This window comes from Formica exsecta, unplaced genomic scaffold (assembly GCF_003651465.1).
Source record: "Formica exsecta isolate Colony F162 unplaced genomic scaffold, ASM365146v1 scaffold1000, whole genome shotgun sequence".
Lineage (NCBI taxonomy): Eukaryota > Metazoa > Arthropoda > Insecta > Hymenoptera > Formicidae > Formica > Formica exsecta.
In genome coordinates, this window is record NW_021848340.1 from 55,869 (window position 1) to 72,849 (window position 16,981).

The 16,981-nt window shown below is 33.6% G+C and overlaps 2 protein-coding genes across 3 annotated transcripts in view; one reads left to right on the forward strand and one right to left on the reverse strand.

Annotated features, from left to right (window-relative positions):
- LOC115246177 (serine/threonine-protein phosphatase 2A regulatory subunit B'' subunit beta-like) overlaps nucleotides 1–8,128 on the reverse strand; it is a 36,902-nt gene extending 28,774 nt beyond the window's left edge. For both annotated transcript variants that reach the window (XM_029824831.1, XM_029824840.1), the window contains exon 1: nucleotides 7,894–8,128. In XM_029824831.1, the coding sequence (XP_029680691.1) occupies nucleotides 7,894–7,922 (29 nt within the window). In that variant the 5' untranslated portion in view covers nucleotides 7,923–8,128. The remainder of the gene's footprint in view (nucleotides 1–7,893) is intronic.
- Nucleotides 8,129–15,376: 7,248 nt separating this feature from the next.
- LOC115246167 lies at nucleotides 15,377–16,062 on the forward strand. Its single transcript, XM_029824823.1, has 2 exons — nucleotides 15,377–15,847; nucleotides 15,989–16,062. Exons 1-2 carry the CDS (start codon nucleotides 15,397–15,399, stop codon nucleotides 16,060–16,062), a joined length of 525 nt encoding a protein of 174 aa, XP_029680683.1. The 5' UTR covers nucleotides 15,377–15,396.
- Nucleotides 16,063–16,981: the final 919 nt, after the last annotated feature.

A 16,981-nucleotide genomic window follows, 5' to 3' on the forward strand; every position in this document is an offset into this window, starting at 1 on the left:
AAAGCTCTCGAGATAAGCTACAAAAATGTGCAATAAAAAGTAGGCAGTCCCATTTAAAAAATTGAAGGTGACCTTGCTTTTTTATGGAAAAAAAATGTTTGGTCAATTTTTATTATTGCAATTTGTTGCCGGTTTTTTTTGAAAAGCTATCGAAGTAAGCTACCAGAATATGCAAAGATATATAGGATGTTCCATTTAAGAAATTCAAAATGACCTTTACGTGACCTTCATATGACTCTTCAAGGTCAAACTAATGGCACCATCTTATGACTACCTTAGAACCGAACAACTTTTGTCTGAAATATTTCTTTCTATCATTAAAAATAAGCAAGATATTCAAGGTGGTCAAGTTAGCTGGGACACCCTGTATATACCCGGGAAAAAATGGCCCATATATAATTATATATAAAGCATTATATATAACTAAATATGAAATATGCTCATATATAAATATATACAAATATATATGATTATATATAATTATATATAATTATGTATGATCGTATCCCAGGTAGCAAGGTGTCGTCATTATAACGACGTTTTTTAGTCACTGGTTACGTCAAATTCACCTTTGAAACGACGTAAGAGTGACGTTAAAATGACGAAATTTCTCTAATATAAGATGACGTATAAAAATTGGTGAACCTTTGGCTACTTCTCAAAATTTACCGTTCTTTCAATAGTACAAATCCATCGGATTTTTAACTCTTTATCTAATAGAATAATAAACATAGAATTATTATAAAATATATTAATTGAATTACAAATGTAATAAATATGATTTATATAAATACATACATACACACATATATATATATATCAGAAATTAAACTGATAGGAATAATTACATTTTTAATCTCCTGCCTGTTGCTCTTTGCAAGCTTTATATGTATAATTCTCATGACTGAAACTCAAATACGAGATGGGGCGCATCGCGCGTCGCATAGCGGTAAATAAACGAACTAGCGACTGAAGAGTATGAACTATCTTTCTGTAAAGTTTTGAAATGTTACGCGCAGTAACATTTTTCATGAAATATTAAATAAATAATAATTTTGGACATAAATAAACATGCACATCAAATTCAGTTATTAATATTAAACAATATTTCATAGTTTTGTAATATAATAATATCGTATTTTCAAGGGTTTTGAACCAAAAGTCATATAAACTTTATAAGTATCATAAAATATTTATTATTTTCCTTATATAAATGCGTTAATTTTAATATTGACGTATTTACAACATTAGTTAATTGATCAGTAAATAACCTTGAAAAGACGATTAAATGATGTTATTTCTGTAACCAATCACTACTGATTGGTTGATAGTAGTTAGGGGTCAGATAGTAGTTGACTACAGGTGGAAGGCATTATTGACCACGACTGTACATTAACTTATAAAAAAAAAATATATATAATTACAGAAAAACTTAAAAATCTTATTATTTTATGAAAAAAGTATTCAGTATAAGTTATGATCATCAATTAAAGAAAAATCGAGGATCTTACTATTTGTAATTTAACAATAACTTTAGTTGAACGGAAAAGATATAGAAAATATTACATAAATATTACGAAACTTCTTTGTCATTTCTTTTATCTTTTATTATATGATTATAAGTGTATCAAAGAAATAAAAATACAGTTGTGTATCATTGTGAACCATCTCTATGAGTTTTGATGATTTAATTTTGTTTTATATTTCCTTATTGTTATCAACTATTGCTTTTCTATGTAGATGCAAATGGTTTAATGACTTCAGAATTAATCTAATGCATAAATTTATATACGTTATTACTATGAGAATGTTGTCAGCTACCAAAGTTGCATCGTACATCATAACACGATGTATGTATACATATATACTTATATACAGGATGTCTCACAACCTCCGTACAATACTTTAATAGTGTATTCTACAGATAAAATAAAGTCAAAAATTCTAATACAAAAATTTTGAGGCTGCAATAGTTTTTGAGTTATAAGCGATCGAAGTTTACTAATGATATAGCGCTCAGATCCGTAACTACACATACACGCGTATCGATCTCTGTCATCTGTTATTGATTTTACGAATCAGATAATATAGATTTTTACTGCACAGCTGATTTTATTGTTTTTTATGTGTATGAATATTATGTACGACAGTCAGCTGATATTAATGAGCTATAAATGTTGTACGTAAAATATTTAATTTTTTCTTAAATATAATAATTTAAATGGTTGATTAATTATTATATTTAAATAGAAATATAAACTTAATATTTTCATACGTTTAAGAAACGAAGTTTATTTTTGTTTTCATCACGCGAAGAAATTTTGTGGAAATAAATTTATTTATTTTATCTGTCAGCAATAACAAATGACAAATCAGTACGTATATAAATGTAGTTACGAACCTGAGGGTGCGAATTCTACGCAATATTATTGGCAAACTTTGATCATTTATAACTCAAAACTCGGAAGTGGAGCCCCCCCCGCAGGGGGAGCGGAACCCACTGTGTCCACGCATATACTTTACAACGCAAAACGAGGTCCACCCTACAATTGTATGGATGGGAAAGTGTATGCGTGGATGCAGTGGATTCCGTCCCCCCCTGCGGGGGGGCTCCACTACCAAAAAACTAGACACATAGGTTTGGATTGAATCTCGCTTCGCATGGTCAGTTGTAAACCTATGTGGAACCTTGCTTCGCATTAAAAAGTGTATGCGTGGATTCTTAAATGTACACAATTTTTTTGATCGACTTGCATAAGTGCAAATTCATGGAAAACGATTGAACTTATTGCATACATAACTTTTTAAGGAACAACGACCGCCGGTTAAAACATTCCGAAGGTTACTCAGGAAGGTTACTCTTGACAACATATGTCAAGGTCAGGGTCATTGGTGAGGTTGCCCTTTTTCTAGACCTTTACTAAATTCGGATATAAGTTTCTTGTCATTTGTGGTATGTTAAACCGTTGTACATTTGAGAGAGCGCTATTTGTTGCCAAGATGAATGAATTTAATTAAATATTATTTTTACCAAGAAATCAGGCTCTAAATTAGGTATATATATATCTGCATCAAGATTATTGGTTCTGTGTCATATATACGGATATTGCTGCTTAGAAAATTTCAATTCTATAATTAAATTTAATGCACTGTATTAAAATCTTTTGGAGATAATTGAAGATCGTGACAATCGTGACAATATATGTCAAAGTCAAGATCACATTACAGTTGAATTCCCTATATGTCACTAATTATCGAAATTCGGGAGATGTACATTAGGGTATCTATTCTGGTAAAAAAAAATACTTGAAAACTCTCTGATCTTCCAGGTATTTTTGTTCAGAATTTCAAATAAAGAAGATATTTTAAAGATTTTTTGATGCAACTTTCTAAAATAAATTTTTTATTGTATACGTTTTCTAATGTGTTCATTCATAAGAAAAAAAAAACAGCCTCTTAAGTTTCAAGTGCTAGATTTGTAAACATACTGAAAAAAACTGAATAACTTTCATAAAATAAGCATTTTTCAATTGCATAAAATACATTTGCAATAAAGAATATGTACTTCATATATTTAAACAAAAAAATAGATATATACGGTGTCTAAACGTCAAAACTTCGGGAGCGTGTGGGGGATCGATAAACTAAGACAAAAAGTCCTTTAGAGATTTGCTCATTTTTTATTCGTTTTGAAGAAAATCGCAAAAATGAAACAAGAAATTTTCACCAAAAAACTTAAAACGACACTAAAATTATAAAAAATCTATTAATGGGATATATTGGCAATAAGAGCCCAGCGCAGTATTAGAGGCGCATAAAAGTATATTACAGAAATAACTCAATGTTACATAAATAAACGTAAAGCGGACGTTTCGGCTAATCTTTTAGCCATCCTCAGCGCAACAAATTAAATTAAAATTAACCGGAAAATAGACCACATCGCAAATTCATAAACAATCATCCGCAAATTGTTAAAAAAGCATAACGGGATCTCTCACATCTTCAGTTCGATCGCATCACTGTTGTCGTTGGGATGGTCAGCTACTCGATTAGTAGGTTGTAAGTTGAATCCAGTCAACGTACAAGCATGCCGGAACAATACATTTCCGATAAAGCCTGTAAATAATCGGCGCGGTTTCTTTAAAACGATCTAATGTGAGAGAACGCGCACGGACACAATATTCAACACCGACTTACACGTAAGAGAACCACCGGACTTCATTGCACTGGGTTAAAAAATTGCTCGAATTTTAAAATTTAACTTTACATTTATTCAAAAATAAAAACGAATAATTTTAAAAGATAGAATTTAATAATGAATCATCTAATTCAATTTAATAATATGTTATTATAAAATAAACTTGCTTAAGATCTAATATGGTTGTGTGTAAATGTGTGTATGTGGATGAAAATTGAGTTCTCGCGGGTGTTACAAAAATACGAAGGACGTCAACCGGAAATAAACGGGGAAACTAAAATTTAAACTCCGGTTGGTAATTTACAATAATATGTTTAGAAAAATTATTTACAATAAATGTGTGAGGGTTGGACGGTAGAAGGAGAGAAGAGAAGAAAAAAAAAGAAAAAGGGGGGAGGATTATTAAAGGTCTTGGAATTGCACGGTGGAGGGGGAAGGGAACTTCATCCAAAAAACCTCGATGGGGACGGCTAATGGAAAAGGGCAACCCGGGCCAAAAAATGGAATTATGGAACCGGGGTGACTGGTATGGAGGATATGGTAGAATTGATCGAGGTCTACTATATCTGGACCGACACAGTAATCCTCATCTGTAAGAGGGACAGGATAAGGGGGGAATTGATTTAGGAGATACCTGTACCAGGCTTCCCTGTCCTGGTCTTCGAAAAGGGACCCCGACTCTCCTTCGGGAGTACGTTATTTGTTTATCGCAAATACGTTGTTTGTACGTTATTTGTTTATCGCAAATACGTTGTAACTTTTAAACTATTTAACTACAAACGAAATCAAAATCACTACAAACAACTACAAACGATTCTAAAACACATGGCGAAAGCGGATTTGAGATATCTTAAAGTCGGGTGATTGTCATTTTTTAAAAATTTTTTATTTATTTATGGATCGAACTACAAACGAAAATATTTTTACTACAAACAACTACAAACGAAATACTATCATTTTCTGTATTGAAAACTTTATTTATTAAAAGTGGGTTGCCAACTTCACATAGGTATTTAATTTTACTTCAAGAGGATTTTAATTCACTCTCTTTTCTTAATTCCATGCTCTACAATTTTTATTTCATGGTACTTTTGGATAAACCTAATAATTTTAGCGTTGTTTTAAGTTTTTTGGTGAAAATTATTTGTTTCATTTTAGTTCCGTTTCCGGTGAAAGAAGGTGTACAGTAGGAGTGAAGGGAGAGAGGAAGGAGCGGGGGAGGATGAATGAGAAGGGCTAAAGAAGAGGAACAAGGAGGAGTATGGGAAGGAATAGGCGAGGAGAGACTACAAAAAGGGAAGGAAGGAAAGGAAAAAGGAATTGGAGGTTAGGAAGAAGAAGAGAGAGAGAGAGAGAGAGTGAGAGAGGAAAAGGATGAAGAAGAGCACGTGGTAAGTGACGGTGAGAAAATTGGGAGAATGAACGGACAGAGAGTAGACCGATAAGGAAGATGAAAGAGTGGATAATACAGATCGTTACCATAAAGAGAGGAGAAGGAACGGCGGAGGAAGACGTAGGAGGCAAGATAGGGGGAGCGGAAGGATCGAGCATGCGGAGGAAAGAGAGCAGACAGAAGTGTGGCACAACTCAAGAAAGGGTTAAGAATTTAGAAAAGTGATAGTGAAAGAGCAAAAGAGACAGGAAAGATCGGACAAGGAAGGTGAAAAGGAGGAAGCATGGTGTGAGGTGGCGCGGGTTAATGGAAGTGGATCGAGCACATGGTGGTTTGACACGGAAACGGGAGTCAAAGGGGGAAGAGAGGAACGGCGAAAGAAAGACCAGGCGAATCGGAAGCGGGTAGTGAGAGTAGGAGAGGAGGAAGTGGCGTGGAAGTTAAAGAGAAAAGCGCACGGCGGTGAAGAAGAGAGAAGAGAAGGAGAGATCAAGGGAAAAGGAGAAGGAAGAAAGAGACAACAGTGCACAGGAAAGGATGGATGAAGGAGCTACTGGAAGAAGTGAGAGGTATAAAGGAAGAATCTGAAACCAAGGAGGGTAGAGAAAGGGAGAGGAAGGTGAAAATAACAGAGGAGGAGAACAACGACAGCAGTGGAGGAGAACGAGGAGAGAAGGGGGAGCGGTGAGAAGGAGAGAAAGCATAGTGGCCGGGTAAAGAGGAGAGAAGAGGAGGAAAGGAGATGCAGGAAAAGGAGGCGCGAGGAGTTGACAGGACGGAGAGTAAGGAAGGAAATCCTGGTGGGACTTGGAAAAGAGAAGAAGAGAAGGAAGAGAGAAAGGGAGAGGAGAGAGTGAGAGGAGGAGAAGGGAGAATGTCGAGAGAAAAGGAGGCAAGGGAAGAGAGAAGAAGAGGAGGAAAGAGCGAAGAAGAAGGATAGAAGAGAGCACAGAGGAAGAGAGAAAAGGAAGGTGCGCGGTGGTAAATAATAGGAGACTATAGGTTGATGGGAAAGAGGGGAAGTGGGATGAGGAAAGAAAGATAAGGTGGGGGAGAGAGAGACTGGAGGAAGTTATGGGTAGATGGTAGGGAATGGGAGTGGGATGAGGAGAAAAAGGTATGGTGGGAGAAGAAAGGAAGGTAAAATTAAGTGAGCGAGAAGATACAGACTGTAGAAAGTAGGTGGGTGAAGATGAGAGTTGTATGGAAAATTGTAACCCCTTTGGGGAATCAATAAAGAACATTATATATTATATATTTGTTTCATTTTCTTCAAAACGAAGCAAAAACGAGCAAATCTTTAAAGGACTTTTTTTCTTAGTTTATCGGTCCCCTACACGCTTCCAAAGTTTTGACGTTTAAATTGGAGACACCTTGTATATTTATAATATACACGGTGTTTCCGGGTTAAATGGCCAAACTTGAAATATGAATTTAGGACCTTAAAACAAGAAAAAATTTTCCTCAGGAAGTATGCTCGCAAACGCTTTGTTCAAGAGATATTGACTTCTGAAGTTATGAACTATAGAAACGAATAATTTCGAAATAATCTAGGTTTATTCTATTTATTGCACAATAATCAAAATTTAATAATTAAATGTTTTGTTCAAAATGATGGCCTCCAGCTCGGAGTTATTTTGAAGATCGAAGGTCATTGACAAGTTTATGAAGTGCCTATTAATGACCTTCAATCACTAAAACGGAGGATAGTGCAAGCTTGCGAAGAAATGACAAATGTACAATGTCAATCAGCCACTCATTCTGTCATCGATAGGTGCAATGCTTGTCTCCGAGCTGGAGGCCATCATTTTGAACAAAACATTTAATTATTAAATTTTGATTATTGTGCAATAAATAGAATAAACCTAGATTATTTCGAAATTATTCGTTCCTATAGTTCATAACTTCAGAAGTCAATATCTCTTGAACAAAGCGTTTGCGAGCATACTTCCAAAGGAAAATTTTTTCTTGTTTTAAGGTCCTAAATTCATATTTCAAGTTTGACCATTTAACCCGGGAACACCCTGTATATTTAAAACACATAATTCACTTGGTTCGTCGACTTTACGATATAAGAGCAAAATCATTTTAAAAAAACTTTTTTTTTAAATTATCTGACGTGAGAGTCCTAATATATAAAATTTCATAAAAATTTCTTGATTTTTCCAGATACAAAAGAAATCCTTGAGAATTTCAGGTTTTTCATGTTTTTCTAGAGATTTATAAACACCCTGTTTATAATTGCGCGCTGAGATGTAATATTTTTAATAAAACAATATATAGATTACGTTTCATATCTTACTCTTTCCAAAAGTCCAGAAATGCATTCATCTCGACGGTTCCTTTCTGGTCACCACCCGCTGCCAAAAAAAGTGGTACTTTCCAGTATAAGGGCAAGTCACAAGCCTAAGTAATAGAGAAAAAGAACCAATAGAATGATAAAATATTGAATATTACCTGATAACCTTGCCGATTTCAATGATCTTGAAGTATACTATAAAGAAAAGGTCTCTTACCAAACATTAAATGTTGCTCACACCTAATCTAACCTCTATTTTTAAAGTTATAAATATCAGAACCCATCCTATATTTTGATGCTTCGGATATGAAACAGGGTTTAAAAATATACTTTATGTAGATTTTTGGCTTTCTATACAAAGCAAGGTCCATCGCACACCACCTAATACTTCAAATGCAAAACAAGATTCTAAAATTTACAATTTCGAATTGACTTTCGTTTTTTCAAGCAAAGTGAAATTTATATTGTCTGCTGCTTAAGATGTAAAACAAGATCTAAAAATATTTAATTATATTTTCTTTTTTTTATTTTCTATATCAATAAGAACAATAGAAATAAATAAATAATATATATATATATATATATATATATATATATATATATATACATATCTCAAATGATATCTATAAATTATATTTTATATATATACAAGGCTCAAATGATTAAAAATTCAAACAAAGATAAAGATTATGTACAGCCAAAACACTGTCGTTAGTGCGCAAATCAACACAATTACCAAATCCTTTATTTTAACAATATTCTGTCAAACATTTCGATCACTCTTGGTCCTTTTCCATGACACAGAAATGTAAATAATTGTCAAGAAAATCACGATATATATGCAAATAATATATACAAATAGTCAACAAGTCAAAAAAGAAAGAAGAATCACCAAAAGGGAATATTAAGGAACTTTAATTTGAAATTTGATTGCAACTGCAAATGTTGTGTATGTCAAGTTTTAAGATTCCGATTTAATCTTTATACATTTATATCCATGCTGAAGATGGACCCAAAAGCGGCCCAAAACGTACATTTTTAATGCACATTAGTTAATAAAATTTAACATAATAATAATAATAAGTTCGCGCACCCAAACCCCGCCTTGGCTCTTATCTGCCAGTTTTCCCATTTAATTGAACTTTAAAAAATAATAGAAAATAGCTTGCCATCCGTTAATGCTAAATCAGTTCGAGATTCCGTCATAGGACTGCTATACGGGGTGTCTGGTAAAGATTGTGCCAACGCTCATGAGCGGATAGAGCACAGTAAACTGAACAGAAAAGTCCTTTACCATTTTGCAATTTTCATAATAATTATTGAGAAATTAATTTTAAAAAATCCACCAACTTGTGTGAGTATAAGCGCGCAGTAAAAAGGGACAAACCATTGATCTGTGGTTGCTAGGACGTGAGAATCCATCGTTATGTACCGCTCGTACGTAACCATTGGCCGCATTCAGCAGAGAAAGCGCTCAGTTATCGTTTGGTCAACACTTGACGTTGATTCGTTGGTTCTAAAAGTAAGAACCAATCACATTCGATTGCTACTAAGCGGTTTTCTCTGCTGAACGCGGCCATTGTCATTTGTAGAGCGCTCCTCCCAAAACTTCCTCGCGCGCCTAGCGACCGTAAACTTTTGGGATGTCTCTGGGTCGTCCTATCTCGCCACGCGCTTATAGTCACGCGAATTGGTCGATCTTTTTTAATTAATTTCTCAATAATTATTACGAAAATCGCAAAATGGTAAAGGACTTTTCTGGGCATTACACAGGAATGTAAACTACAGTTCTCTCACAGGGATTCACACTTTCAACACTGTAAAAAATATAGCTCCAGCAAGGATCGAAAATATGTGCAGATAACATAATGGAGAATTGCAACCAAACAAGCACCAAGAAATTGAAAAGCGTACAGAGTCAGATAAAATTTTTAAATTAGGAACGGCAAGTAATCTAAACAAAAGAAAAAGAATACTATATACATATATATGTGTGTTTTATATATGTCATGACTTTCTTGGCAATTAATTACACTTCTTATCATGGAAAAAGATCACAGTGTGATCGAAACATTTGATAAAACATTGTTAAAATAAAAATTCTGGATTGTGTTGATTAGCGCACTAACAACAGCGTTTTGACTTTACATAATCTTTATTTTTGTATTGTATGAATATGGGATCACGTCGCTTTAAAAAGTTGTTGCGTAAAAAGTTAAAAACAGAATGAAGACTATATGTTTTTAAACATTTCGCATTCAATGGGCAATGGACTTCGTTTTGCGTTGAAAATCGAAAACCTATGCGAAACTATCCATTTTTAGACTTAGTTTATTAACTTTGCTAACAACTTTGTAATAAACTAGCGATGATTTTTAAATCTTGCTCAGAACTATATTGATCACATACTTTAAAATTATTGAAATCGGTAGTGAGAGAATTTGTAAGAGAAAGAGAAAGAGAGAGAGAGAGAGAGAGAGAGAAGAAAAAGAAAGAAAAGAGAATGAGAGAGAGAGAGAGAGTTCTTTAATTTTACCGTTTAAAAATTATATTGCTGTAAAATGTATTAAATAAATACATATATGTATACAATATAAGATTATTAATATTATCATTTTGTTAGAATTAATATTAAATTTATAAATAGTAGGAGAATTTTACAGAATAAAAATGAATAAAAACTTACATATAATGAATCACATATAATGATTACAATTTTTTTCTCTATAGATAGAGTCGCGTTTCTAATTGTAAGATACAAAGTTTATTTCTGTTTTATCAAATAAAATATTATATAGGGTGAGATTTGATAAAAAGTTCACCACATTTTTCTCGAAAACGGTTAGAGGTTAGAGAAGACGCCCATTATCAAAATTGTAAAACAAGTAGGAAGACATACTATGGTGACCTTGAGTAACTTTGAGTGACTTGGCTTTTCACACTACAAACTAAAATTTCTTTTTTTTACAGAAAGGGGTACTTTTGAATCTTTCCACCGATAGTATTCAATGAGTTTAATAATTTTTATATCAGAGCATCTTTTCGAAAAAGTCAACTGTTGTCGGGACATTATTTACAAAATTAAAAGTCAGAATGAAAGTTTGAAACAGATCTGTTTCATCTTTAATATATCAGATGGTTAACATATCAAAAGTTTTGTCATTAAAATATAACATTTTTAAAATTGGATGATCACTAAGGCCCTTATTCTGAGCTCACATTTATCGGCATATTTAGAGTGCCACATTTAGAAGCGCAGATAAATGTACTAGTAACACGACTAAAGTCAGTCGTATTCTCATTGCACATTTATCATCGCCTAAAAACTTAGAGGTACATTTATAACTACCATGTTGTGTATCATGCTTATTACGCGCATACGACACTGTGATTGGCCATCAAACAGTTCATTATATCACGCGCCATAAGTTAAATTAGTAAAGTTTATTTCTTTTTTTCAACGTCACTGCAACACAAAATGCAAACGCGCATATAATTGTAACAACATTTTTTAATTAACCGATATTTTTGTCGGAACTCACGATCATTATAAATTTCAAAAGTTTATTCTATTTCGACACATTTAGCGATAAATATAAGCTCGGAATATGGGCCTAAATATTGAAACTACCCAAATACGAAAAAAGTCTTTGTTCGCAATGTTATTTGTGGACTTATCGATTGTACAATTACAATTTAAATATGATAATCACAGAATGTGTATTGGTATTTCTATTAATATGATTTCTGTGTTTAGATATTCTTGCTTTCAGTTGTCTACCAGTTTGACCTATATATGAGGCATTGCAATCTCAGCATGGTACCTTGTAAACAATTGTTGTGGTTATTATTTGGCAAGAAATCTTTATGCGTTTTGATAAAACAATTTAGTTTTGAAATGCCTGAATGATGATATCATTTCAAAGTCACAGTTTGTCTAAATTCCCAGTAAGCAAAATGCGCGCAATATGCCAGCAGATTGGCAATAGATTTCCTCAGCTCTTGCTAGCAATTTGGCATCTGTTATGTCCGCATTAGGATAATGATCTGCCAGCAGAGCCTGTTCACAGAATCTGAGAGCAGATTGGCAGCAGAAACGGAGCAGGATCTGCTAACATGATTTGACATCAGATTGATGGCAAAAACCGAGCAGGATCTGCGCGCGCGCAATCTGACGGCAGATTGGTAGCAGAAACCGAGCAGAATCTGCAGCTTTTGGCCATTCATATAAAATGGTGCATTTAAATGAATTTAAAAGATCTCAATCCTAAATGGCAAAATGACGGTGAATTTTGGTCACAAAATGATCAATTAGATGTCCTAAGCTAGGTCTCATGAAACCCGAAAATGACGTTAATAGTTGATATGTCACATTCACGAAACGTCATTTTCTGAAATTTGTATTTATAACATATAAATATACATATAATATTAATAACATATATTAATGTAATATATATAGAAAAATTTAAATAATTTGTAAAATAAAAGATTTATATATGGAATTTAATTTTTATTTTATATCTAAGTAGATAATAACGATTTTCATTTATTCGGACAATTTCTGTCCGAATAAGTGAAAATCGGACATTTATCTGTCCGATTTTCCAAAAATCAGTTTAATATCTGAATTCCCTTGTGTGGGAATCGTATCAGAAATTAAACTGATAGAAATAATTACAATGTCATTAACCGCATTTTGCAGGCTTTATATACGCTCATGACAAGAACTTGAATACGGGTATAGAAAGTAAATCGTGCGCCGCATAGCGGTAAGCAAATAAACTATACTATTTCAATAAATTATATAAATGGCTAAAAGCTGCAAATTCTGCTCGGTTTCTGCTGCTAATTTGCCGTCAGATTGCGCGCGCACAGGTCTTGCTTGGTTTCTGCTGACAATCTGACGTCAAGTCAAGTTAGCAGATCCTGCTCGATTTCTACTACCAATCTGCCGTCAAATTGCACGCGCGCAAATCCTGCTCGGTTTTTGCTATCAATCTACCATCAGATTGCGCGCGCGGAGATCTTGCTCGGTTTTTGCCACCGATCTGACGTCAAGTCATGTTAGCAAATCCTGCTCGTTTTCTGCTGTCAGAATCTGTGAGCATACTCTGCTTTGTTTTTGGCACCAATCTGTCGATTTAATCTGTAATAAAAACTTCTGTACCAAGTTTGTATCCTTTTTGTTAACAATAGTTGATAGCAGGTACTTGGTATGATCTGCTTTCGATAGACTTGGCTATCTGGGTTGATCAGAAATCAAACGTATATGTATAAGGAATCATAAAATAAGAAACAGAATTGACATTGTCACAGTGATGCCAGTTTCGAGACGCTGCCCGCTACCATAGCATGTAGGGGGATACGCACACAAGCGTGAACCGTGTTTACATGTACACGGTTCACGCTTGTGTGCGTATCCCCCCTACATGCTATGGTAGCGGGCAGCGTCTCGAAACTAGAATCACTGCATTATCATTATCATTGTCATTGCCAACCCTGGGATTTCCACAAGTATTAAAGAATTGCGTTTTTAGTCGATCTCTTATAATCTTAAAAATGTACTGCAAAAAACCGTTGTCTAAAAAAATATTTACGATAAATTCTAAATCTTTTGGATAATATCTCGGATTGGAAAGTAAAAAGAGTACTTAGACTTATAATTGTACTTCTCTTCTGACACAAAGAGTAAATTAAAATTTAGGTATCTTCTAGAAAATGTTAGCTTATGATAACAATTAAAATGGATCATGTTGTTTATCATCAAAATTGTTACATCTAAAAGAATTGACTGTTGTCAGCTCCAATCTCCATTGTAAACTGCAGATTTGGATGAAATAAATTTAAAATATTCAGTGTTTCTTTTAATATTAAAGAAGGAACCGCTAAAGCCACACTATTCACATACCGCAAATAAAAAAAAATAATGAGGAAAATACAAATTGCTTTTTTCTCTGAATTATGCAGAACGATATTAGAAATAATGAGTAATAAAAGCGAGCCCATCGATGTACCAAAAATTTGTTTATAGTAAGTTCCATTAAAGATAAAATGGTAATTATTCAGAATCACGGCTCCACCTGTAACTGGGCTGCAATTTTTTTTACGGACTTTTGATGTTTAGAAAGAAATATAAATAACCATTTTTAGTTGGGGGAGGCCCAAAAAAAAGTTATAGACCAAAAAAGGGTAATTATTTCGAATTAGGTCTTTTCTGAATTTTGACAAATATGATCGGATCTCTCGGTAAAACTCTTTGTTGTGACTCCAACAGTGATAATCAATCGGGGGAGCCCGTCCCCCATCATCCCCGCCCTCCAAAAAACGAAAAACCCCCAAAATTACCGAAAATTAGGTAATTATGTACTATAAAGTTCATCCCACAACCCAAACCAAATTTCAGTTTTAAATCAGAAATAGGTTTGGGTTAGGTTATATCTTCCGGCAGTGGAGCCCCCCCGTAGGGGGGGGGGGGCGGAACCCACTGCGTGAGGGAGAGACATTTCCCATTTACACAACAATTGTGGGATGGACCTCGCTTTGTTTTGTAAACTATATGCGTGGACACAGTGGGTTAGGTTGGTTCGAAACAAAGTACTTTAAAAAACGTTGAGAATGCTAATATCATAAGAAGAAAACAAATATACAAGGAATATTACAACCAATTTAATAAAAGAGAAGAATCAATTACTAGAGAGAAAAGAGGGCTAGCGATCCGTCAATGTAATAAAAATCCGGTAGATGAAAGACCAAATAACAGCAATATCGTAAACACTGAAAGTCCAGAGATGTACCTTAATGGAGAAGATAATGAGGCTTTAATGATACAATTTATAAGTAGTTTAAAATCATCACAAGATTTTAAAAAATTAATGATGAATTTTTTTCAAAATTTAAGTAATCCTGCACAACTTGACATAGTGGAACAGATGGAAGCTGAAGAGGTAATAGTCAATAACGAAGAATTGAGAAGAAGAGAGCGAGAATTCCAGGAAGAGCTGAATAGAGCAAAGAACATGGTATCAGAGATCAAGAAAAAATATTGGAATAATAGAGATGATTAGGAGTTTCACTCGGTTTTTGTATTTGTTTTTATCTATCTATTTCTCAGTTAGATATTTACCTGTTTACCTATCTATATATATATTTATTCATTTGTTCATGTATCTATATATCTATTTATTTTGGTTTTTGTTATTGGTTTTGTTTCAGTTTCTAACTATTTACTACTTAGTCAATCATCGATTTTTATTTATTTATCGATTTATCGTACATGTCTATTTATTTATTTATTTATGTATTTTGATTTTTGATCTTTATTTTTGGTTATTTATTATTGTTTTTATTTATTTATCGTCTTCATTTACATGTCTATTTATTTATTTATTTATGTATTTTGATTTTTGATCTTTATTTTTGGTTATTTATTATTGTTCTTTTGTTGTTTTTTGGTTAATTGTTTCTATATATAATTAAATTCTTAAATTGTATTATAAATTCAATATGACAAACTTACTATTATGGAATGCTAGGGGAATATCAAACAAGAGAGCAGAAATAGAACAACATATTAATAATTTTGATGTCAGTATTATAACCGAAACCAAAATAAGCTGTAACAAAGACATATACTTCTCTGGGTACAAGGTAGTTAAGAGTTTAAATCGGGAAAATTCTGGAGGCATCGCTATTATTATTAAAAAAGATATAGATTTCGATACCATAGAGCCATGGATTTTAAAATCCAATAATATCGAAGCTATAGGAATAAGAGTCAAAAATACCTCGATTAAATTTAACTTAATAGCAGTTTACAGAAAACCGTACGACATAGAGCCAAAATCAGCTTGGGATGATATTCTCAAATTTAGAGGCCATGAGGCAAATTCCATTATAGCAGGTGATTTCAATGCATACCATAGTGGCTGGAACTGTAGCAACATTGATAGAAATGGTGAAAACCTTTATTCGACTATGTATAATAACGGATATATATGTATGAATAACGACACTAAATCCAGGATTGGTTATAATAATCAAACGGCATCTAATCTTGATTTAATTTTCGCTAACAACGATTTAATTGATATTATAGATTATCAACAAAATGAGGATTCGTGGGAATCCGACCATTACCCTATAAAAATTAACATAGATATATATACATAACGATATCAAAAATGTACTAATAGAAAATCTTCAGTTAAAACGAATTAGGACGAATGCACATGGCGCGTAGACGAGGAAATGAGACACAAGAACCTCAACAACATTAATTTTGCCAACTCGTCAATGGAAATAGAATATAATAGATTCATACAATCATTGACGACAGCGATACATACGGCATCTGGTAAACGATTAATTGAAGACCCAGAAAATATATTAGGTGTACAAATAAGTTTCCGCCGTTTGACAAAAGTTGGCGCCACCAGTAAGTTATGGTTAAAACTGTCAGATGTAAAACGTCCTTATCGTAAGATTGGACATCAGTCAATAACATAACCTTAAAACATTAGTGATTTTTTATCAGAATAATATATTCTTTTGTGTGCGAAAATGTCAAGTTTTGAGCCGAATAAGCGTCATTTGCGGGAACTTTTGATTTACTTCTTCAATTTGAAGAAATCTGCAGCTGAGGCGTATCGATTGCTTGTAGAAGCATATGGTGAGGCTGCCTTAAGTGAGAGAAGTTGTCATGAGTGGTTTCAAAAGTTTAAGAACGGTGAATTTGACATCGAAGACAAAGAACGTAGCGGAAGACCGAAAGTGTATGAAGACGCGGAATTGGAAGCATTATTGGATCAAGATTCATGCCAAACGCAAGAAGAACTTGCACTTACATTGGGAGTGACTCAACAAGCAATTTCACATCGGTTGAAATCATTGGGATTGATTCAAAAACAAGGAAATTGGGTTCCATATGAACTGACGCCGAGAAACGTTGAACGCCGATTGTTCACATGTGAAATGCTGTTTGCCAGGCATAAACGAAAGGGTTTTCTGCACCGTATAGTCACTGGTAATGAAAAATGGATCCACTATGATAATCCAAAAAGGAAGAAATCATGGGGACCACCTGGCCATG